Source organism: Salmo salar, chromosome 26 (genome assembly GCF_965601325.2).
Source record: "Salmo salar chromosome 26, fSalSal1, whole genome shotgun sequence".
Taxonomy (NCBI): Eukaryota; Metazoa; Chordata; class Actinopteri; order Salmoniformes; family Salmonidae; genus Salmo; species Salmo salar.
The window spans coordinates 22,254,113-22,279,229 of NC_138316.1; the positions used below are offsets into that span (position 1 = coordinate 22,254,113).

At 43.8% G+C, this 25,117-nt stretch overlaps 1 protein-coding gene across 2 annotated transcripts in view; it reads left to right on the plus strand.

Moving 5' to 3' along the window:
* Positions 1 to 395: 395 nt before the first annotated feature.
* LOC106587382 (ribosome quality control complex subunit TCF25) overlaps positions 396 to 25,117 on the plus strand; it is a 33,373-nt gene continuing 8,651 nt past the window's right edge. For both annotated transcript variants that reach the window (XM_014175734.3, XM_045707976.2), the window contains exons 1-16: positions 396 to 762; positions 1,180 to 1,329; positions 1,492 to 1,560; positions 1,760 to 1,881; positions 2,024 to 2,089; positions 2,175 to 2,257; positions 8,713 to 8,843; positions 11,112 to 11,211; positions 12,497 to 12,590; positions 12,735 to 12,827; positions 15,819 to 15,924; positions 16,177 to 16,336; positions 16,522 to 16,609; positions 19,595 to 19,753; positions 21,062 to 21,152; positions 21,810 to 21,889. In XM_014175734.3, the coding sequence (XP_014031209.1) occupies positions 541 to 762; positions 1,180 to 1,329; positions 1,492 to 1,560; positions 1,760 to 1,881; positions 2,024 to 2,089; positions 2,175 to 2,257; positions 8,713 to 8,843; positions 11,112 to 11,211; positions 12,497 to 12,590; positions 12,735 to 12,827; positions 15,819 to 15,924; positions 16,177 to 16,336; positions 16,522 to 16,609; positions 19,595 to 19,753; positions 21,062 to 21,152; positions 21,810 to 21,889 (1,814 nt within the window). In that variant the 5' untranslated portion in view covers positions 396 to 540. The remainder of the gene's footprint in view (positions 763 to 1,179; positions 1,330 to 1,491; positions 1,561 to 1,759; positions 1,882 to 2,023; positions 2,090 to 2,174; positions 2,258 to 8,712; positions 8,844 to 11,111; positions 11,212 to 12,496; positions 12,591 to 12,734; positions 12,828 to 15,818; positions 15,925 to 16,176; positions 16,337 to 16,521; positions 16,610 to 19,594; positions 19,754 to 21,061; positions 21,153 to 21,809; positions 21,890 to 25,117) is intronic.

Below are 25,117 nucleotides of genomic sequence, written 5' to 3' on the forward strand. Positions count from 1 at the left end.
GTTTGGCAACCATTACATCATAACAGCAGCAGGAACAGGTGAAACTTCCTTGTTGGTTTATATGTGTTATACTCAGTCTTATTTATTAGTTATAATGGCCATTTCTTGACACCATGACACACAAAAGGTATTGATGGACCCAGGGCAACCCTTGTTTACAGCAAAAATATGCATTGGTCATAGGCTTTGAAACCATTCTGACTTTACACCAACAGCCTTGGCAGTGGTTGCCGCTTCTCCAGCAAACAAATAATAGTTTAAATGTTGAAAGTCGTTAGTTCCCTTTTGTGTTAACTAATTTCAGGTATTTTCAGTCTTTGTCCTTACGCACTACTGCCACCTAGTGGTACAAAGGTAAACGGCAGCGAACTGTGATTATCAAAACGAAAATAGTTGGCATGCACCAAGATTTGTCTACATGGAGCACCCGTAGAATAAACTCTTTGGCATGCGTATTTTTCCCATGTTGTTTATGGCTGAAGCTGGGTCAAATCTCAGCTGAACCATAACCCATCTTCGTGACAACTCTGTCCAGGGAAGATGTCGAGTCGTGCTCTGAGGAGGTTGAAGGGGAAACAGCGGGGGCAGGAGGCCCTGGACCTCGGGGATCTTGTCCCAGATGAAGGGCCAGAGCCAGAGGAGCAGGCTGCGGATGTTGAGGAAGAAGAAGAGGAACTGGCAGAAGCTGTTCTCCAGCATGCTAAGAGCAGCATCAGAAAAGCTAAGAAGAATAAGAAAAACTTAAGCAACATTTACGAACTGGTGGAGTGTTTATCTTTTTCTAACACACATTGCAAAATGTTTAAGAAATGTCTCGCTAACTGCCACCTAGCTCCACCCCCTAGGCTACATAACTGTGTGACAGAGCTAGCTAGCTTGTTATGCTAGTCAATGAAAAAAGCAGCAGGACACATTGACATATGCAGACTGTCAACAAATCAAACCAGCATTATACTGACTAACCGATTTTGCCTGGCCAGACAGGAGTCATACAGTACACCCCCTTGCCTTGACCATATGAATGTCACGAATGTAGGTTGGAATCCCAATGGCTCCCACAAGAAATCAAGGCAGAGACTGACCAAATATTAATTAAAACTGTGCAATGTAGAGATTTAATCTCTGATATACAACCTTAATCTGAGCCTTTCCGTCCTTGCTGGAACCACATCACTGCAGATATGTGACGCAGAGAATGAAGCAGAGAAAGCCACGACGGATGAAGACACAGTGAAGCCAGAAGAACAGAATGGTGATGAAAGCAAGGAGAAGAGTGACAGCAGGGAAACAGAGAAGAGAGATGCCCAGCCTGAGACAGGTGCTGCGAAGGTGAGGAGAGAGACGGACACCCCTGATACACTGTAGCCTCCACAGTATTATGGGGTATTGTGAGCCCCATTCCTCTTCAGTCTTGTTGCTATTATGGATGATTGATCTAGTGCAAATGTTTTGAAGAGTTGTCTAATAGTTTTTATTTTCTTCTGATGTCAGTCCGGAGATAAAGCGAGCAAGAAAAAGAAGAAAAAGAATAAGAAAAAGAACACTACAGGAGATAAACAGGTATACAGTCCATCTTGACAAATCACTTACACATATGTCCCCCAATGTGAGGGCGCTGTTGTGCACAATGCCATATTAACCACTTACTTTAGCAGCATTTTATTGTGTATTGAGGCTATGGGGGTGCTGCCCTGATGCCGTCTCACTCATTCACATAAGCTGCTCTGTCTTACATTTGACTCTTATGTGTGGTTGTCAGGAGGTAGCTGGGGATGACATCGACGCGCTGCTGGAGACCATAGAGCAGTCTAATGGACTGACCCTGCAGAGTGAGGGCTGTGGAGGCTCAGACAACAGGCCTGTACTCTATGTGGAACACAGGTGAGTAGGTCCACAGCACAGCAGCCAATCAGACATCAGGTCTCTTAGTGGGGTAACGTCATACAATCATAATATACTTAATTGATGGCAGTCATTTATCAGTGATCAATTTTATTGGGACTTACCCTGTTTTGTTTGTTAGGAACCTGAACCCTGAGACGGAGTTGAAGAGATACTTTGGAGCTCGAGCAGTTCTTGGAGATCAAAGGTAAGATCTATACAGAACTCCTTATCAGTGGGGCTGCTACTATTAAAGGTTATAGTGCAAGGCCATCTCTTCATACTTTCCTCAGACCTCGTCAGAGACAGAGACAGTTCCATCGCAGCACCTGGATGACCATCCCTAAAGACACCTGGCCACGCTTCAGTCGCCCAGGTCAGACCTACACTCAACCTCTCACACTCGGCATCGCTCAGAATGCTGAAAGCCTTGTGAATACATACTATTTATGCAACATTTCACATAAATGTTTTTGTGGATGCAAATGTAATAAAATATCTCCCATGACATAGTCACAAAACAGAAGATAATGCCCTCATACTAGGGCTGTCCCCGACCCCAAAAATGATCGGTCGACCAAGAGTCATCTGTTCTTTTGACCAATCGATTGGTCTAAATTTTAAAACGTGCATTTTTCCATATATTTTGGGCTCCCGAGTGGCGCAGCGGTCTAAGGCTCGAGTCCAGGCTGTATCACAACTGGCCGTGATTGGGAGTCCCATAGGGCGGCGCACAATTGGCCCACGTTGTCCGGGTTTGGCTGGTGTAGGCCGTCATTGTAAATAAGAATTTGTTCTTAATTGGCTTGCCTAGTTAAATAATATATATATATATATCTATATATATATATATCCTATGTGTTTAATCGAATCAGCTATATGCACTGAGCTTGTCTGATGCTTTAAGCGAACTATTTGATTAAATATTTAAGACACACAAAAGACACACATCAACAGTGTGTATAGCGCTGTCCGTGTTGCTGAAGCCATTTCTGATTGAAAAGTTATGTTACCGAAATCCCTAATTTGTTTAGGAAAAACATTCCCTATTCCCTCAACCCTTGCTCTCTCTACGTGATACATGTATGCTTCGCATGCACGTGACCAATAGGGCCTGACATATAGCATATCATAATCACATCAATAAATTGGTTATAACAATCTCTGAACACCGTAAGACAAACACCGTAACACAAACACTCAAACAGGCAACAGAAGCAGGAACTGCCTTATTTCTGTAGATATATATGGATGATTTATTAAGCCAGGCAGTTAGGCTATTGATTATAGACCTAATGAAGTTGGGGTTTCCTCTCCTCACTTAGTCAATTAAGGCAAGGGCTGTTTTCTCATCTCCTAACTCTGCTGCTGCCTCTGTTGCATTGTTATCAACACCAATATGCCGGTTAACTTTGCTATTAGCAACATGGTCTAGGAAAAGGCACCAATTCAACAGCGCACTGATGTTTCAGAACCGCGGACAGCGACCACTGTCCAACTCAGGAGAAAGCACATTTGTTATAAAATAATATTATTTTATTTTTGTTGCACCATTGTTCTTACGTAGTATAAGCATATACAATTCCAGCATCACTTCTTAGACTGATGGGCTGTTCCATCCCCACGGCCTCCACAATGGATTAGTCCACTCAGACAGGCGCAAATCAGACAGGTGTCTTGTACAGCATGATTTGTTATTTAAAAAATATTTTTTGCTTCTGCTCAACTAAAGAAATCTTGGTCGACCAAGCAATCGACCAGTCGACTAAATGAGATCAGCCCTTCCTCATACACTAAAATACTGTAACTATGATGGCATAAATTAAGTTCATGCAAACAATCAAGAGGCATGATAGGAACCCCGTTAGCTGCTGCCAAGGCAGCCGCTATTATTCCTGGGATTCAAACAGGAACATAAAAATAGGTTTGGGCGATACCCCGGTATGCAGTATAAACGGTTTATTTCAAAATACCAACGGTATGATTTTCAATACCATTCAGAAATGAATAATAAAAATAAAAAAGTTCGACTTTTTTGGGTTAAGGGCCCCCCCGCCTCGTGAGGTTGCGTACTACTTCACTGCTTATAAATATAATATAAGTATTACTATAAGAAATCTAACATGTATCAAATAATGTATATCCAGCTCAGGGCTCCAGCTATGCATTTGGTTTGCTAACTTGCTAGCTAAGTGGCTAGATGTCAAGATCAAGCTTCTTGGTTACAGCAGAGACATACAATCCCATCCTAGATCAAGATCCATGTTCCCTAAATGGTTTTGTGTGTAAATAAAAACTAGAAATATTTATTTATATTCATTATTATTTGAAATAGCGCCCCTTATGTGCATTTCGGGTAATACCGTATACCCCGATATGGTACAGAAACAGTATGATGGTAAGAAAATCTGGATACTGCCCAACCCTACATAACAACACATCAAAACAATAGTCTACATCATAAATAAATCAATACATTACAACAAACATTGTGTACTAAACAAATTCACACTGCCCACCATTACAAATGTACAGTCTAAAATGTATAACAATACAATATTACAATGTGTGTGTGTCTCTTCGCAGTCCGCGTTGTGAGGTGTTTTATGTTTTTTAAAATCTGATTTTACTGCTAGTTTGGGTTATCTGATGTGGGAGAGAGTTCCATGTAGTCTTGGCTCTATGAAGTACTGTGCGTTTCCCAACCTCTGTTCTGGCCTTAAGGCAGGACTCTACAACCCTGTTCCTGGAGAGCTACCGTCCTGCAGGTTTTCACTCCAACCCTAATCTAGCACACCTGATTCTAATAATTAGCTGGTTGGTAAACTGAACCATCTTATTTACAACTGGGGTTGGAGCGAAAACCTATAGGAGGGTAGCTCTCCAGGAACAGGGTTGGAGACCCCTGCGTTAGGGACTGTGAAGAGACCCCTGGTGGCATGTCTTGTAGGGTATGTATGGGTGTCTGAGCTGTGTGTTAGCTGTTTGAACATATCGTTTGGTGCTTTCAACACATCAATACCTCTCACAAAGACATGTAGTGATGCAGTCAGTTTTTCCTCTACTTTGAGCCAGGAGAGATTGACAGGCATGTTTTTGAAATTAGCTCTCTGTGTAGTGTACACTTAAGGGCCAGCCACGCTATAGCGCCAGACTTCACTATACTGTAGCTCCAGTTCTCTGAAATACATTTTGATATGCCAGTTTCTATTTATTAGGATTTAATCAATTATGCTCAATTTAATCCCCATCTCCTCGTGCTGGCGCCTCTGTGTTGAGCAACAAGATGACAGTGTCTCTCCATTAACACATTCGGAATTGTCATCGGTGGGACTCTAAGACTCCTGCTCCAGTTTGGGTAGCATATAACCAATCAAGAGTAGCAGCAGAAAAAAGTACATGTTAGGGGCAGCCGGAAGGCTTGTTGACATAGACAGCTTTTCTGGGTAGGATCACACTAAAGGCTGTGTTTTGTGGCTTTAAACGTTGCCCTGTGACGTTTTGTTAAAAAACAGTCCAATCACCAGATATCATTAATCAATTGCTGCCTAGCCCTCGACCTCAAAGACTCTATTGATGTTTGGGAAAGACTCCATTGATGTTTGGGTCCATAGTGCCCCTGGTGTTGTGGGATACTGGGCTGTTTAACCCAGAGCTGAGGTTGGAGAAGAATCAGGGTCTCTGTTACGTCAGTGTTAGTTTCTCCTCAGGGTGTTAAAGCTCCCCCAAACTCAAGGCTTATGCAATCACCTGACTGGAGATTTGGTCTGGGAAATGTCATTTCCCTCCCAAAATATAGATGGGTGATTTTAGCTTTTACCTCTCACTTTTTGAGTAGTCTCAGTGCCTTGGCTTGAATGTGGTACACCAGGACTGCAGTGTCACCATGAAATGCTTCCCTCTCCTTAGCCCAAAATGTGTTCATTCAAATTCTAGGGTGCTATACTGTACATGGGCATGGAATGAATGGGACAGATTGCAATTTTTATTCCACTTAAATATCTACAGTGTATTCGGAAAGTATTCAGACCTCTTGACTTTTTCCACATTTTGTTACAGCCTTATTCTAAAATTGATTTAATATTTTTTTTCTCATCAATCTTCACACAATACCTCATAATGACAAAGTGAAAATAAATCTATAGAAATATATTCAAAATAAAAACAGAAATGCCTTATTCACATAAGTATTCAGACCCTTTGCTATGAGACTCGAAATTGAACTCAGGTGCATCCTGTTTCCATTGATCATCCTTGAGATCCTTGATTGGAGTCCACCTGTGGTAAATTCAATTGATTGGACATGATTTGGAAAGGCACACACCTGTCTGTATAAGGTTCCACAGTTGACAGTGCATGTCAGAGCAAAAACCAAACCATGAGGTCAAAGGAATTGTCCGTAGAGCTCCGAGACATGATTGTGTCGAGGCACAGATCTGGGGAAGGATACCAAAATATTTCTACAATCAGGCCTTTATGGTAGAGTGGGCAAATGGAAACCACTCCTCAGTAAAAGGCACATGACAGCCCACTTGGAGTTTGCCAAAAGGCACCTAAAGACTCTCAGACCATGAGAAACAAGATTCTCAGGTCTGATGAAACCAAGATTGGCCTGAATGCCAAGTGTCATGTCTGGAGGAAACCTGGCACCATCCCTACGGTGAAGCATGCTGGTGGCAGCATCATGCTGTGGGGATGTTTTTTAGTGGCAGGGACTGGGAAACTAGTCAGGATCGAGGGAAAGATGAACAGAGCAAAGTACAGAGAGATCCTTGATGAAACCTGCTCAGGACCTCAGACTGGGGCGAAGGTTCAGCTTCCAACAGGACATTGACCCTAAGCACACAGACAACACAGGAGTGGCTTCAGGGCAAGTCTTTGAATGTCCTTGAGTGACCCAGCCAGAGCCTGGGCCACTCAACCCAATATCTGGCGAGACCTGAAAATAGCTGTGCAGCGACGCTTCCCATCCAACCTGACAGAGCTTAAGAGGATCTGCAGAGAAGAATGGGAGAAACTCCCCAAATACAGGTGCACCCTAGAAGATTCGAGGCTGTAATAACTGACAAAGGTGCTTCAACAAAGTACTTAGTAAAGGGTCTGAATACTTTTGAAATATCACATTTACACATTTCTAAAAACCTGTTTTTGCTTTGTCATTATACATTTACATTACATTTACATTTAAGTCATTTAGCAGACGCTCTTATCCAGAGCGACTTACAAAATGGTGCATTCACCTTATGATATCCAGTGGAACAACCACTTTACAATAGTGCATCTAAATCTTTTAAGGGGGGGGGGGGTTAGAAGGATTACTTTATCCTATCCTAGGTATTCCTTAAAGAGGTGGGGTTTCAGGTGTCTCCGGAAGGTGGTGATTGACTCCGCTGTCCTGGCGTCGTGAGGGAGCTTGTTCCACCATTGGGGTGCCAGAGCAGCGAACAGTTTTGACTGGGCTGAGCGGGAACTGTGCTTCCTCAGAGGTAGGGGGGCCAGCAGGCCAGTGGTGGATGAACGCAGTGCCCTTGTTTGGGTGTAGGGCCTGATCAGAGCCTGAAGGTATGGAGGTGCCGTTCCCTTCACAGCTCCGTAGGCAATCACCATGGTCTTGTAGCGGATGCGAGCTTCAACTGGAAGCCAGTGGAGAGAGCGGAGGAGCGGGGTGACGTGAGAGAACTTGGGAAGGTTGAACACCAGACGGGCTGCGGCGTTCTGGATGAGTTGTAGGGGTTTAATGGCACAGGCAGGGAGCCCAGCCAACAGCGAGTTGCAGTAATCCAGACGGGAGATGACAAGTGCCTGGATTAGGACCTGCGCCGCTTCCTGTGTGAGGCAGGGTCGTACTCCGCGAATGTTGTAGAGCATGAACCTACAGGATCGGGTCACCGCCTTGATGTTAGTGGAGAACGACAGGGTGTTGTCCAGGATCACGCCAAGGTTCTTAGCACTCTGGGAGGAGGACACAAGGGAGTTGTCAACCGTGATGGCGAGATCATGGAAGGGGCAGTCCTTCCCCGGGAGGAAGAGCAGCTCCGTCTTGCCGAGGTTCAGCTTATGAGGTATTGTGTGTAGATTGAGGGGAAAAAACAATTTATTCCATTTTAGAATAAGGCTGTAATGTAACAAAATATGGAAAAAGTCAAGAGGTCTGAATACTTTCCGAATGCACTGTATAGCTAGCTATACATCGAATTGTCTTATCATTATCTTTATTCCACATACACATCTATATCAAATTGATGCAATTTCAACATACTGCAACTGTACACACATTTAACCAAAACTGTGTATAAATCCTGGATGACTGATGGGGCGCTGTATTGAAGCCACCGCGCAGCCATCTTGGTACTCCTCCTCAATTGTAAAAAAAGATTTTGGAAGCTATAGAAATGCATTTATTAATGCTCTTTTTGTTTTGTTGACATTGAGTGAGAGATTATTTTCCTGGCACCACACTCCCAGAGCCCTCACCTCCTCCCTGTAGACTGTCTCGTCATTGTTGGTAATCAAGCCTATTACTGTTGTGTCGTCTGCAAACTTGATGATTGAGTTGGAGGCGTGCGTGGCCACGCAGTCATGGGTGAACAGGGAGTACAGGAGGGGGCTGAGCACACACCCTTGTGGGGCCCAAGTGTTGCGGATTAGCGAAGTGGAGGTGTTGTTTCCTACCTTCACCACCTGGGGGCGGCCCGTCAGGAAGTCCAGGATCCAGTTGTTGAAACTTAGCCTCTGAATGGGCAATACATAGCATCAGCAATCCAGGGTTTATATACGTCATTGCATGTAACTCACATAGAATAATACTGTCCGTAATATTTCCTCCCTCAGGTATCTCAATGACCCTACTGGAGTCCAGGGATGGTCTACAGTACTTCACCTTCGAGCACAGCCGGGACTACCAGCAGATTCAGTTCAAGTTCCTGGACTCAGTGGAGTCCATGGATCCCAACAACATTGTGGTAAGGCTACACCCACGGTCTCAGGGAGATTGATCAGCAAAGCTGTGATGCATGTCTCAAATATCTAGGACAACTGATATGCACGAATTTAGATTCTAGATAAATCCCGACTAAGATTCTAGGTCAAGGCATGAGAAACTAGAGGTGAATTCATTTGAAATTTCAGGTTGAGGACATACAGTTGCAACAACAAAGTATGTGAACCCTTTGAAATGACCTGGATTTCTGCATAAATTGGTCATCAAATTTGAACTGATCTTCATCCAAGTCACAACAATAGACAAACATAGTGTGCTTAAACTTATAACACACACATTATTGTATTTTTGTTGTCTATATTGAATACATAATTTAAACATTCACATTGTAGGTTGGGAAAAGTATGTGAACCCCCTATAGGCTAATGTCTTCTCCAAAAGCTAATTGGAGTCAGGAGTCAGCTAACCTGGAGTCCAATCAATGAGATGAGATTGGAGATGTTGGTTAGAGCTGCCTTGCCCTATAAAAACACTCACAAAATTAGAGTTTGCTATTCATGAGAAGCATTGCCTGATGTGAACCATGCCTCGAACAAAGAGACCTAAGATAAAGAATTGTTGACTTGCATAAAGTTGGAAAGGGTTACAAAAGTATCTCTGAAAACCTTGATGTTCATCCATCCACGGTAAGACAAAGTGTCTATAAATGGATAGAGTTTAGCACTGTTGCTACTCTCCCTAGGAGTGGCCATCCTGCAAAGATGACTGCAAAAGCACAGTGCAGAATGCTCAATGAGGTTAAGAAGAATCCTACAGTATCAGCTAAAGACTTACAGAAATCTCTGGAACATGCTAACATCTCTGTTGACAAGTCTACGATACGTAAACCACTAAACAAGAATGGTGTTCATGGGAGGACACCACGGAAGAAGCCACTGCTGTCCAAAAAAAAACATTGCTGTACGTCTGAAGGTTGCAAAAGTGCACCTGGATGTTCCACAGCACTACTGACAAAATATTCTGTGGACAGATGAAACCACAGTTGAGTTGTTTGGAAGGAACACACAACACTATGTGTGGAGAAGAAAAGGCACAACACACCAACATCAAAGCCTCATCCCAACTGTAAAGTATGGTGGAGGGAGCATCATGTTTTGGGGCTGCTTCAGGGCCTGGACAGCTTGCTATCATCGACCGAAAAATGAATTCCCAAGTTTATCAAGTTGTTTTGCAGGAGAATGTAAGGCTATCTGTCCATCAATTGAAGCTCAAAATGAGTTGGGTGATGCAACAGGACAACGACCCAAAACACAGAAGTAAATCATTAACAGAATGGCTTCAACAGAAGAAAATACGCCTTCTGGAGTGGCCCAGTCAGTCCTGACCTCAACCCGATTGAGATGCTGTGGCATGACCTCAAGAGAGCAGTTCACATCCCAAGAATATTGCTGAACTGAAACAGTTTTGTAAAGAGGAATGGTCCAAAATTCCTCCTGACCGTGGTGCAGGTCTGATCCGCAACTACAGAAAATGTTTGGTTGAGTTTATTGCTGCCAAAGGAGGATCAACCAGTTATTAAATCCAAGGGTTCACATACTTTTCCACCCTGTACTGTGAATGTTTACACGGTGTGTTCAATAAAGACATGAAAACGTATAATTGTTTGTGTGTTATTAGTTTAAGCAGACTGTGTTTGTCTATTGTTGTGACCTAGATGAAGATCAGGTCACAACAATTTATGCAGAAATCCAGGTATTTCCAAAGGGTTCACATACTTCTTGCCACTGTACATGGTTTCTAATGTTTAGACATACGGTGATCCTCCCTCCTGTCCCCCCCCACAACTCCCCCACCCGTCTCCCTGTCTTCTCCACCTGTCCCCCACCCTCCCCCTGTCCACCCCAATCTCCCCCATCTCCCTCACCCTCTCCCTGTCTCCCCCACCATCCCCCTGCCCCCCCGCCCCATCTCCCTCACCCTGCCCCTGTCTCCCCCACCCTCCCCCTGTCCTTCCGCCCTCCCCCTGTCCACCCCAACCTCTCCATTTCCCCCACCCTCTTCCTGTCTCCCCCACCCTCTTCCTGTCTCCCCCACCCTCTTCCTGTCTCCCCCACTCTCTCCCTATCTCCCTCCTACCCTGCCCCTGTCCACCCTAACCTCTCCTTGTCTCCCCACCCTCTCCTTGTCTCCCCACCCTCTCCTTGTCTCCCCAACCTCTCCCTGTCTCCCCCACCCTCTCCCTGTCCACCCCACGCTCCCCCTGTCCTCCCCCATCCTACGCTCTCCCCAGGCCCTGCTACAGATGAACCCCTACCACATTGACTCCCTGCTGCAGCTCTCTGATGTCTGCCGCATGCAGGAGGACCAGGAAATGGCCAGGGATCTAATCGGTGAGTGTCAGGGACCTGATTGGTGAGTGGGACTCCTGTCTTTGCTCTGGTTGGCAAGGAGGGTCATACTCAAAGCTCTGATTGGTGAGTTGGGGATCCTCTCTGCTCTATCCTCTTGCTCAAGGTTTGTAAATGTGTCATGAGACGCCTTTGGTATGTTTCCTTGGACTCTTATACAATTTAATCTAGGTCCCAGATAAATAGTTGGAATAAGTTTATGCAACATTATTCTTGATAAACATCGGTGTACACTATTTATTCTTAATTTGGGTGGTTTGAGGACAGTAAATTTCTCATTTGGGTCTCGAGCTGAAAAAGCTTAAGAACCTCTCTCTGCCTTATGCAGTTGATCAAGATAAGGTTTAATAGTTAAATTGAGTCTGCTGTATCTACAGCATGTTTATTCTCTGAAAGACTCTATATTGGGAAAAAAAGAACAACAAGGGGCCAGCATGCAAAGTAGGGTATTTCAGATTCCTCAGGTAATGCATTGAGGCAGGAAATCTTACCGTACTGTTACTCCAAGCCTGTCGCTACTAGCCTGCTAACATCATCTATAAATGAGTTGATAAATACAGTTAAGGTTTGAGCAGAGCATGCTTTGGTCAGGGCTAAATCACATCAATGCAGAGGGCAAGCAAAAGCAGCTTCCATTTACAGTGACTTCTCTCTGACCTCCAAGGTGAAAGTACATTTTCAACCGCACGTAACTGAATTGAACCCATCTAAAATATGTATTGGTTATCTAGCCACATGTTTGCACTGTACGCAATACATTCAAACAACCCACTGATTGTTCAGATATAGTCAGTGAAAGTGCATGTCAAGATTCTTGATGTGTGGGTGTCGCCCCTCTCATCCTGTCAGCTGCTCCTGATCATGCTAATGAGGTCCTACTCAAATCAACTCATTACAGCAGCTCTGGAAGTTTTTATAGTTGTATAATCTTATTTTGCAGGGGCTTAGTACATTGGGATCCTACCAGTGTTTTTGACCAATGAGAAATGCTGCTACCTCTAGGTAGCTAGTCTTGTTGAGTAGTTGTTGACACTGGAACTCGCAAGGGAGAAGGTGAGTGGTTTCACTTAAAGCTGTTTTCATGCCTTCCAGCAGAGGGAGACATTTATGTTTTTACAAAAGACAAACACAGACAGGTGGAAGGAGCCTGGAGGAGGGTATGGTGATCTACCAATTGTGAATCACTGAGACTGTTTAGCAGCCAGGTAGTGCTGGCTAAAGTTATATATTTTCACTTGTCTTTAATAAAAGACTGTGTGTGTTCCAGAGCGCGCCCTGTACAGCTTTGAGTGTGCATTCCACCCTGTGTGCAGCCTGACGTCAGGAACCAGCAGACTGGACTACCTGCGACCAGAAAACAGGTTAGATAATACATCTCTGCTATACAGGTCAATCCACAAACACTGTTATGAAGGGCCTTTCTCTTAAATTTCCATTGAATATTTCATTTTATAAGGTTTATAATGTAGGTATCTCCTTTGTCTGTATATCTATCCTCTCTGCAGGGCATTCTACTTGGCTGTTTATAAGCACATGATGTTCCTGGAGAGGAGGGGATGCCCCCGGACAGCCCTGGAGTACTGCAGACTTATCCTGAGGTACATGGGAGACGTGTGTGTGTGTGTGTGTGTGTGTGTGTGTGTGTGTGTGTGTGTGTGTGTGTGTGTGTGTGTGTGTGTGTGTGTGTGTGTGTGTGTGTGTGTGCAGTGTGCACCCCAGGTGTCAGGGGTAGAGGGAAGGTGAGAATCGCATAATGGAAGAAGTACAGCGACGGACTATGTGTGTTATTTATTCGGACAAAAAAAGCCAATTGAAAGACAAAAGTGCAGATAAAGACAAAATGTGTGCATTTAAAAGATTAGGGTCTAATACGTTTTTATCAATTCACTGATTTCCTTAGATGAACTGTAACTCAGTAAAATCTTTGAAATTGTTGCGTGTTGCAACAGGTGTATAAAATTGAGCACACCTCCATGCAATCTCCATAGACAAACATTAACAGTAGAATGGCCTTACAGAAAGTGCTCAGTGACTTTCAACATGACACCGTCATAGAATGCCACCTTTCCAAGTCAGTTCATCAGATTTCTGCCCTGCTAGAGCTGCCCCGGTCAACTGTAAGTACTGTTATTGTGAAGTAGAAAAGTCTAGGAGCAACAACGGCTCAGCCTCAAAGTAGTAGGCCACACAAGCTCACAGAACAGGTCCGCTAAGTGCTGAAGCTGCTATGGGTTTCCATAGCAGAGCAGCCGCACACCAGCCTAAGATCTGATCTCACTAATGTTCTTTTGGCTGAATGGAAGCAAGTCCCCGCAGCAATGTTCCAACATCTAGTGGAAAACCTTCCCAGAGGAACTCCATATTAATGCCCATGATTATGGAATGAGATGTTTGACGAGCAGGTGTCCACATACTTTTGGTCATGTAGTGGATATAAAAAACGGATTGTTCAAACCATCTAAATAAAATATATTAATGATGTGATATTTGTAGTTTATTAAATGGCACAAAGGCTGCGCTGTGCTTATCTGCGCCCAATCCCAATTGTTATCTAAAATGTCCTCCTTATAAAGATTCCTTCTCATATATTATCCTAATAAAGGTCTTACCACACTTCATATCAACTAAACAAACATAAACCCAAGTCAGATGTCTATATATTACCCAGGAATGACTCCTCTAAATGGGTCCATTATTGGTCATAAAACCTGGTTAAGCGGTATGACAGTACAACACCCACGGGACAGTCCACACACTATGGAAGGGCTATTACTACACATTCATCTGCCTCGGCCCTGTGTCTTAGGCCTTTAGCCTTTATCTTATCTGGGATGTGGTGGTCATGGTGTATTAAACATTATGAACACCTGCTCTTTCCATGACATAGACTGACCAGGTGAATCCAGGTGAAAGCTAAGATCCCTTATTGATGTCATTTATTGAAGGGGAGTAGACAGGTTAAAGAAGGATTTTTAAACCTTGAGACATGGATTGTGTATCTGTGCCATTCAGAGGATGAAGGGGCAAGAGAAAATATTTAAGTACCTTTGAATGGGGTATGGTCGTAGGTGCCTGGGTTTTTCACGCTCAACCGTTTCCTGTGTTTATCAAGAATGGTCCACCACCCAAAGGACATCCAGCTAACTTGACACAACTGTGGGAAGCATTGGAGTCAACATGGGCCAGCATCCCTGTAGAACACTTTTAACACCTTGTGGAGTCCATACCCAGACGCATTGAGGCTCTTCAGAGGGCAAAAGCGGGTGCAACTCAATATTAGGAAGGTGTTCCTAATGTTTTGTACTCTGATTGTTTATCTATGATTTCCGTCAAACACTGGCTTCCTCCCCTCATGGTGGTGTGTGTCTGCTCTGTATAAGCATCCATGGTGGAACACATTGTGACGGCTGTCCCTCTCAGGCCTGCTGTGTTATGATCAGGAGGACCTTATCTCTGCTTCAGTAGATGACTGATAGGAATACCAGATGAACAGCCCTGCTGCCCGCAGCAGCTCTGTCATATACCACATATAGGGCCCTGCTTTTTGTTGCTGAAATGGAGGCACTGTGCTTTTACCGGTATTACCAGCATTATCCAATAGTGTTGATGGAGGTAGAAAATCCTAGGAAATGTTATTTAATTGACACAAGCTGTCTCCAATCAATATCTGACCGTGACTGGAACCCAGGTCCAGCGACTGCCAATCCCTTAACCTGTTACTCCAAGAGGTCCGAACAGCTTGACGAGCTCGCTAGGTGTTGGGTTATGGTTGCTTCACTACTCCCTTCCTTCGGGAGAGCGTGTCCCCAAGCTATGCCTAGTCCCTCACGCGTACATGCCACTCGGATGGCCTCATGGGCACCAATCCCACTTCTGACACCAATGTAGTAAATTTGGAGGGTAGCCCCGACCGGGACTCAAACGCGGATCTACAAACCCAGATCCAGTGACTGTCAGGCCAACAGGTGTTGATTTATAGTCGCTGGATCCGGGTTTGGATCTGTTGGGGATACCCCCTGAATTACATACAATGTATTTCCATGGTTGGTTTCATTTAATCTCCCCTTTAACTGCCCCCGATTTTACAAATTTTTAGCTACAACTTCCAAGTCTGTTGGAGAGGATCAGCTTGAGCAAAATAAGATGTAGAATCACTGATCTACAAATAGTATTCCCTGCCAAATTATAGTAAATAATAATATCACACGCACAACCAGGCATTGATTGATTGGAGACCGTGTCAATTAAATAACATTTCCCAGGATTTTCTACCTGCAGCAACACTAGTGGATAAAGCTTGAAATACCAGTAAAAGCACAGTGCCTCCACAGTGCCTCCATTTCCATTATGTATAGTGTCACTGTATTTAGGATCCCCAGGATATTGAGTCTTTCCAGCAATGGCACAGATTCTGGTCACGGGTTGTCATGGGTCCACTTTTAATAAAGAAACCATTTATTTTATTTCTGTAATGTTTATTTATATAATAGTTATGTGGTCTTAGTTATGTAGACGAAACTGAATGAAGTATTCATTGAAGAAGAGGAGCTGTTGTGTGTTTTATTCCGTCATCTCCTTTCTCTCCCAAGTCTGGACCCCGACAGCGATCCCCTCTGTATGCTACTGCTCATTGACTTCCTCTCCCTGCGCTCACGAGAGTACAACTTCCTCCTCCGGCTATACCAGGATTGGGAGGTGAGACGAGTGTGTGTGCAAGATTTTCCCTGTATGTGTGACCTCAAACCAGTGTGTGTCTGATTTCTGTGTGTGTATTGTCTGATTTCTGTGTGTGGTGTGTGTGTGTGTGTGTGTGTGTGTATTGTCTGATTTCTGTGTGTGGTGTGTGTGTGTGTGTGTGTATTGTCTGATTTCTGTGTGTGGTGTGTGTGTGTGTGTATTGTCTGATTTCTGTGTGTATTGTCTGATTCCTGTGTGTGTGTTTCCCAGGTGCACAGAAACCTGTCCCAGTTGCCAAACTTTGCCTTCTCTGTGGCTCTGAGCCACTTCCACCTGAGTCAGGAGGATCAGACTGAGTCAGAGGAGAGGGAAAGGCTGAAACACAAGGCTGACCTGCTGCTGCAGAACGCTCTCATCATGTTCCCTGGAGGTTAAAGTCACACACACACATACACACACGCACAGGCCTGAGAGGAACAGCCGTCAGAATGTGTTACACCATGGATGCTTTTATAGACACACACACACACACACACACACACACACACACACACACACACACACACACAGAAAAGAGACCTATGCCTGATATCTGTTTGTTTGGGTGTTCCCCAGTGTTGATGCCTCTGTTGGAACTGTGCACAGTGCAGCCAGATGCTGCTGTATCGTCACATGACTTCTTTGGACCCAGAAGCCAGTTGGGGTAAAGCATCTGCTTCAATCGAGGCATCATGTCTCCCTGTCTTTCATGTCTTTCCTATATCAAATCAAAGTTTATTTGTCACGTGCTCCGAATACAACAGTGAAATGTTTACTTACTTACAGGCCCTAACCAACAGTGCAATTTTTAAGTAAAAAATAGGTATTAGGTGAGCAATAGATAAGTAAAAAAACAACAGTAAAAAGACAGTGAAAAATAACAGTAGCCAGGCTATATACAGTAGCGAGGCTATATACAGGCACCGGTTAGTCAGGCTGATTGAGGTAGTATGTACATGTAGGTATGGTTAAAGTGACTATGCATATATGATAAACAGAGTAGCAGTAGCGTAAAAGAGGGGTTGGGGGGGGGGAAGGGGGGGGGGGGCGGCACGACACAATGCAAATAGTCCGGGTAGCCATTTGATTACCTGTTCAGGAGTCTTATGGCTTGGGGGTAAAAGCTGTTTAGAAGCCTTTTGGTCCTAGACTTGGCACTCTGGTACCCCCTGCCATGCGGTAGTAGAGAGAACAGTCTATGACTGGGGTGGGTGGGGTCTTTGACAATTTTTAGGGCCTTCCTCTGACACCGCCTGGTGTAGAGGTCCTGGATGGCAGGAAGCTTGGTCCCAGGGATGTACTGGGCTGTATGCACTACCATCTGTAGTGCCTTGCGGTCGGAGGCCGAGCAGTTGCCGTACCAGGCAGTGATGCAACCAGTCAGGATGCTCTCGATGTTGCAACTGTAGAACCTTTTGAGGATCTGAGGACCCATGCCACATCTTTTTAGTTTCCTGAGGGGGAATAGGCTTTGTCATGCCCTCTTCACGACTGTCTTGGTGTGTTTGGACCATTCTAGTTTGTTGGTGATGTGGACACCAAGGAACTTGAAGCTCTCAACCTGCTCCACTACTCTCAACCAGCCCCGTCGATGAGAATGGGGGCGTGCTCGGTCCTCCTTTTCCTGTAGTCCACAATCATCTCCTTAGTCTTGGTTACATTGAGGGGTAGGTTGTTATTCTGGCACCACCCAGCCAGGTCTCTGACCTCCTCCCTATAGGCTGTCTCGTCGTTGTCGGTGATCAGGCCTACCACTGTTGTGTCGTCAGAAAACTTAATGATGGTGTTTGAGTTGTGCCTGGCCACGCAGTTGTGGGTGAACAGGGAGTACAGGACAGGACTGAGCATGCACCCCTGAGGGGCTCCAGTGTTGAGGATCAGTGTGGCAGATGTGTTGCTACCTACTCTCACCACCTGGGGGCGGCCCGTCAGGAAGTCCAGGATCCAGTTGCAGAGGGAGGTGTTTAGTCCCAGGATCCTTAGCTTAGTGATGAGCTTTGAGGGGACTATGGTGTTGAGTGCTGTAGTCAATGAATAGCATTCTCACGTAGGTGTTCCTTTTGTCCAGGTGGGAAAGGGCAGTGTGTAGTGCAATAGAGATTGCAACATCTGTGGATCTGTTTTGGCAGTATGCAAATTGGAGTAGGTCTAGGGTTTCTGGGATAATGGTGTTGATGTGAGCCATGACCAGCTTTTCAAAGCACTTCATTGCTTTGGACGTGAGTGCTACAGGTCTGTAGTCATTTAGGCAGGTTGCCTTAGTCTTCTTGGGCACAGGGACTATGGTGGTCTGCTTAAAACATGCTGGTATTACAGACTCAATCAGGGACAAGTTGAAAATGTCAGTGAAGACACCTGCCAGTTGGGCAGCACATGCCCGTAGCACATGTCCTGCTAATCCGTCTGGCCCCGCAGCCTTGTGAATGTTGACCTGTTTAAAGGTCTTACTCACGTCGGCTACGGAAAGCGTCATCACACAGTCGTCCGGAACAGCTGATGCTCTCATGCATGCCTCAGTGTTGCTTCCCTCGAAGCGAGCATAGAAGTGATTTAGCTTGTCTGGTAGGCTCATGTCACTGGGTAGTTCGCGGCTGTGCTTCCCTTTGTAGTCTGTAATAGTTTGCAAGCCCTGCCACATTCGACGAGTGTTGGAGCCGGTGTAGTACGATTCAGTCTTAGCCCTGTATTAGTGCTTTGCCTGTTTGATGGTTCGTCTTGAGGGCATAGCAGGATTTCTTATAAGCTTCCGGGTTAGAGTCCCGAACCTTGAAAGCGGCAGTTCTACCCTTTAGCTCAGTGCGAATTTTGCCTGTAATCCATGGCTTCTGGTTGGGGTATGTACGTACAGTCACTGTGGGGACAATGTCCTCGATGCACTTATTGATAAAGCCAGTGACTGATGTGGTGTACTCCTCAATGCAATCGGAAGAATATCCTGCTAGCTGAATATCCTGCTAGCTGAATATCCATGTCATCATTCAGCCACGATTCCGTGAATCATAAGATGTTACAGTTTTTGATGTCCCGTTGGTAGGGTATTTGTGATCGTACCTCGTCTAATTTATTGTCCAATGATTGTACGTTGACGAGTAATATTGACGGTAACGGCAGCTTTCCCACTCGCCTTCTGTGGATCCTTACGAGGCACCCTTCCCTGTGTCCTCTGTACCTGCGTCTCTTTCTCTTGCCCATAACGGGGATGTTGGCCTTGTCGGGTGTTAGCAGTATATCCTGTGCGTCCCGCTTGTTGAAGACAAATCTTTGTCTAATCCGAGGTGAGTGATCGCTGTCCTGATATCCAGAAGCTCTTTTTTGCCGTAAGATACGGTAGCAGAAACATTATGTACAAAATAAGTTACAAATAACGCGGAAAAAAACACATAATAGCACAATTGGTTAGGCGCTGCCATTTCTTTTGCCGCCATTTTACTATATGCACCTCTTCTGTGTCAGTCAGCCAAATGGAATCATGTCTCCCTGTCTGTCATGTCTTCCCTATATGCACCTCTTCTGTGTCAGTCAGCCAAATGGAATCATGTCTCCCTGTCTGTCATGTCTTCCCTATATGCACCTCTTCTGTGTCAGTCAGCAGCCTAATGGAATTGAATCGTCCATTGTTCCTTTTTCCCATCTCTTTCCCTCTTTCTAGGCAGTCTCCTGCCCTGGCTGAACTGGTGTCTCTGTATGTGGGGCGGACTCACACCCTGTGGAGGGAGGGAGGGGTCCTACTGTGGTTGGAGGAGTGTGTGAGGGAGGTGTTACGACGAGTCGACACTAAAGACCCTCTGGTGGAGGACTGCCAAAACAAGTAAGAGCCCCTTGGACTCTAGACCACTGGCATTATTACCTTTCCAACCGTCCAAACTGTTCCTCGTTACCCCATTCACCTCTAATACTGAGTATTTCTGTTCAATAAGTAATATTCATTGATTCAGTGGAGCAATGTTCAATGTGGATTCCAAGCTTGCTGCCTTAAAATTAAATCAAAAATAGATTACATTAGATTGTTTTTCTACCATTGTTCTACTCGACATTTCCAATGTGAAAGAAAAATTATAGAACATTTTCCAAATTAATAAAATATAATTAAGATGTCTGGATTGCTTATGTCTTCACACCCCAGGGTTAATACTTGGTGGAAACACATTTGGCAGCCATTACAGCTGTAAAACATTTGGAATAAGAATCTACCAACTTTGCACCAATGTTAGGGCAACATGTATCCATTTTTAATTTTTTAATTTTTATTTCTCAAGCTCAGTAAATTTGATTGGAAGTCATTGATGGACAGCAATATTCAAATCTTGTCTCTGATTTTCAAGCAGATTTAAATTAGGACTGAGACTGGACCATTCAGGAACACTCAACACCTCTTGGCATTACAATTACAGCATTACAATTAGTGTAATTGTCCTGCTGAAATATAAAACTATACCAGGGTTATGTATTCAGAAGACTGAGACAGGGTTTCCTCTAACTTTTTATCTGGACTTTGCTCCTTTCATATTTATTTTGATCCTGACAAACTCCCGAGTCTCTGCAGGTGACAAGCATAACCATAACATGATGCTGCAAGCACATAACTTGAAAATATAGAGGATAAACCACATTGCATTCACTCCACATATCTGGCATGTATGGCAATGTGAAAAGAATGAAGCCTGTGTTAAACAGTTCACTTCATTCATTCTGTTTGCAACAAGGCCGTTAAGTAATACTGCAAAACAACACGGCAAAGAAATTTGCTTTTTTGCCTAAATTAAAAATTACAGGCTTGGGTCCAATACAACACAACACACAGTGAAACCCACTGTATTTTCAAGTACTTTTTTATTTTATTATTATTATTATTATATCGTTTTTGTACTGTTACCCCTTTTTTGTGATCCCGGCCGGCCAAACCCTCCCCTAACCTGGACGTCGCTGGCCCAATTGTGCACCGTCTCATGGGTCTCCTGGTCACAGCTGGCTGTGACACAGCCTGGCATCTAACCCGGGGCTGTAGTGATGCCTCAAGCACTGCAATGCAGTGCCTTAGACAGCTGCACCACTCGGGAGGCCCCGGCCTATGTGTCTCTGACTTTGGTTTCCCCTCCTGTCTCCTCCACCCCCCTAGGAGGAAGCAGAGGTACCAGAGTGCCCCCCTGAACATCCATCGCCACGTCATCCTGTCTGAAATCAAAGAGGCCACCTCCACTCTACCGCTGGTGAGAGACTCAGGCAACAGCCACTCTACTATACCCTGGTCACCAGTTCTGTTTCTGATTTAGCCCAGTCATCCATTGTCATGCTGTTTGTCGTTTGTTCAATCAGAAACAGATTTGGCAACCAGCTTTACTCTATTATTATGTCTGTGTCTCATATAGCACCCTATCCCCTTATATTGCATGACTTTTGACCAGCCATAACCCTGGTCAATAGTAGCACACAGTATATAGGGGAATAGAGTGACTTATCTAATCATAGTATAATTTCCTTACTGCTTTATCACATGATCATGAATGGTTGTATTCATTTATTCTGTACAATGTATATCCTGTATGTTTATAACATGAAACGCCCCACAGAGTAAATGTGGTTTGCATGAGAGTAGCTACAGTACAGAGCATACCAAATTATGCTAAGAATGTAGTCCTCTAGTTGAAAGAGGGAATTAACCACTGGCATACGGCTTCCTTATTGGTTGCATGAAGAACCCAATCAAATATAATGATTGGACCTCCTCATCGAGAGCTCCTCATAACACAAACAAGATCAACGTTGATGTTTTGGATGCATGACAATTACATCAGTAACAGAGTGGTAGTGAGGATAGGCCTTCAATATGTTTACTGTAATGGTGAGTTGTGTGTGTTCTCTCCCAGGAGGTGACCACTCAGTCGGTGATGGGGTTCGATCCTCTCCCCCCGCTGGACTCAGTGGCCTCATACACCCGGCCTGAGAGGTAACCCTCCAAACATGTCCTAACTTGTGTCATTATACATGTCTTGTGCAAGGTAAGGTATGTACCAGTGCAGGTTTTTATATAGTTTACACAATATAGTTAAAATCGGAAGTTTACATACACTTAGATTGGAGTCATTAAAACTAGTTTTTCAACCACTCCACAAATTTGTTGTTAACCTGTTAAGGACAGACTTCCGCTAGCGGAACGCCGTTCTGCCTGCGGAACCCCTAGCCAACAGCCAATGGCATCGCACGGCGCGAAATACAAAACCAACTAAAATACCACAATTCAGTTTTCTCAAACAATCAACTATTTTACACCATTTTAAAGACAAGACTCTCGTTAATCTAACCACATTGTCCGATTTCAAAAAGGCTTTACAGCGAAACCAAAACATTAGATTATGTCAGGAGAGTACCCTGCCAAAAATAATCACACAGACATTTTCAAAACAAGAATATATGTCACAAAAAACAAAACCACAGCTAAATGCAGCACTAACCTTTGATGATCTTCATCAGATGACACTCCTAGGACATTATGTTATACAATACATGCATGTTTTGTTTAATCAAGTTCATATTTATATCAAAAAACAGCTTTTTACATTAGCATGTGATGTTCAGAACTAGCATACCCACCGCAAACTTCCGGTGAATTTACTAAATTACTCACGATAAACATTGACAAAAAACATAACAATTATTTTAAGAATTATAGATACAGAACTCCTTTATGCAATCGCGGTGTCAGATTTTAAAATAGCTTTTCGGCGAAAGCACATTTTGCAATATTCTGAGTACATAGCCCGGCCATCATGGCTAGCTAATTTGACACCCACCAAGTTTGGCCCTCACCAAACTCAGATTTACTATAAGAAAAATTGGATTACCTTCGCTGTTCTTCGTCAGAATGCACTCCCAGGACTTCTACTTCAACAACAAATGTTGTTTTGGTTCCAAATAATCCATAGTTATATTGAAATGGCTCCGTTTTGTTCGTGCGTTGAAGTCACTATCCGAAGGGTGACGCGCGAGCGCATTTCATGACAAAAAAATGTCAAAATATTCCATTACCGTACTTCGAAGCATGTCAAACGCTGTTTAAAATAATTTTTATGCTATTTTTCTCGTAAAATAGCGATAATATTCCAACCGGGCGACGTTGTATTCATTCAAAGGCTGAAAGAAAAAAATGGAGTAGTCTCGTGGACGCGCATCTCCAGTGTCACTGTTCCCAGCCTGACCACTAACAAATACTCCTGCTGTTCTTCGCCCAGAGACTGCAGTCTTTCACTTTCTGGCGCCTTCTGAGAGCCAATGGAAGCCTTAGAAAATGTCACGTTACAGCACAGATGCTGTATTTTCGATAGAGATGCTACAGAAGGACAATAAATTGTCAGACAGGGCACTTCCTGTATGGAATCTTCTCAGGTTTTGGCCTGCCATATGAGTTCTGTTATACTCACAGACACCATTCAAACAGTTTTAGAAACTTTAGAGTGTTTTCTATACAAATCTACTAATTATATGCATATTCTAGTTTCTGGGCAGGAGTAGTAACCAGATTAAATCGGGTACGTTTTTTATCCGGCCGTGAAAATACTGCCCCCTATCCCAAACAGGTTAACAAACTATAGTTTTGGAAAGTCGGTTAGGACATCTACTTTGTGTATGACACAAGTCATTTTTCCAACAATTGTTTACAGACAGATTATTTCACTTATAATTCACTGTATCACAATTCCAGTGGGTCAGAAGTTTACATACACTAAGTTGACTGTGCCTTTAAACAGCTTGGAAAATTCCAGAAAATGATGTCATGGCTTTAGAAGCTTGAAGGTGTACCTGTGGATGTATTTCAAGGCCTACCTTCAAACTCAGTGCCTCTTTGCTTGACATCATGGGGAAATCTAAAGAAATCAGCCAAGACCAGCCAAGGTCTCCAGGAGATGAACGTATTTTGGTGCAAACGTGCAAATCAAACCCAGAACAACAGCAAAGGACCTTGTGAAGATGCTGGAGGAAACCGGTACAAAAGTATCTATATCCACAGTAAAACAAGTCCTATATCGACATAACCTGAATGGCTGCTCAGCAAGAAAGAAGCCACTGCTCCAAAACCACCATAAAGAATCCAGACTACGGTTTGCAACTGCACATGGGGTCAAGATCGTACTTTTTGGAGAAATATCCTCTGGTCTGATGAAACAAAAAAATAGAACTGTTTGTCCATAATTACAATCGTTATGTTTGGAGGAAAAAGGGGGAGGCTTGCAAGCCGAAGAACACCATCCCAACCATGAAGCACGGGGGTGGCAGCATCATGTTGTGGGGGTGCTTTGCTGCAGGAGGGACTGGTGCACTTCACAAAATAGATGGCATCATGAGGCAGGAAAATTATGTGGATATATTGAAGCAACATCTCAAGACATCAGTCAGGAAGTTAAAGCTTGGTCGCAAATGGGTCTTCCAAATGGACAATGACCCCTAGCATACTTCCAAAGTTGTGGCAAAATGGCTTAAGGACAACAAAGTCAAGGTATTGGAGTGGCCATCACAAAGCCCTGACCTCAATCCTATAGAAAATCTGTGGGAAGAACTGAAAAAGTGTGTGCGAGCAAGGAGGCCTACAAACCTGACTCAGTTACACCAGCTCTGTCAGGAGGAATGGGCCAAAATTCACCCAACTTATTGTGGGAAGCTTGTGGAAGGCTACCTGAAACGTTTGACCCAAATTAAACAGTTTAAAGGCAATGCTACCAAATACTAATTGAGTGTATGTAAACTCCTGACCCACTGGGAATGTGATGAAAGAAATAAAAGCTGAAATAAATCATTCTCTCTACTATTATTCTGACATTTCACATTCTTAAAATAAAGTGGTGATCCTAAGACAGGGAATTTTTACTTGGGTTAAATGTCAGGAATTGTGAAACTGAGTTTAAATGTATTTGGCAAAGGTGTATGTAAACTTCCGACTTCAACTGTATATACAGTGCATTCGGAAAGTATTCAGACCCCTTTACTTTTTCCACATTTTGTTACGTTAGTCTTATTCTAAAATTGATTAAATCAATTTTTTTCCCTCATCAATCTACACACAATACCTCATAATGACAAAGCAAAAACTGTTTTTTGACATTTTTGCAAATGTATTCAAAATATTAAACTGAAATAAACCATTTACATAAGTATTCAGAACCTTTACTCAGTACTTTGTTGA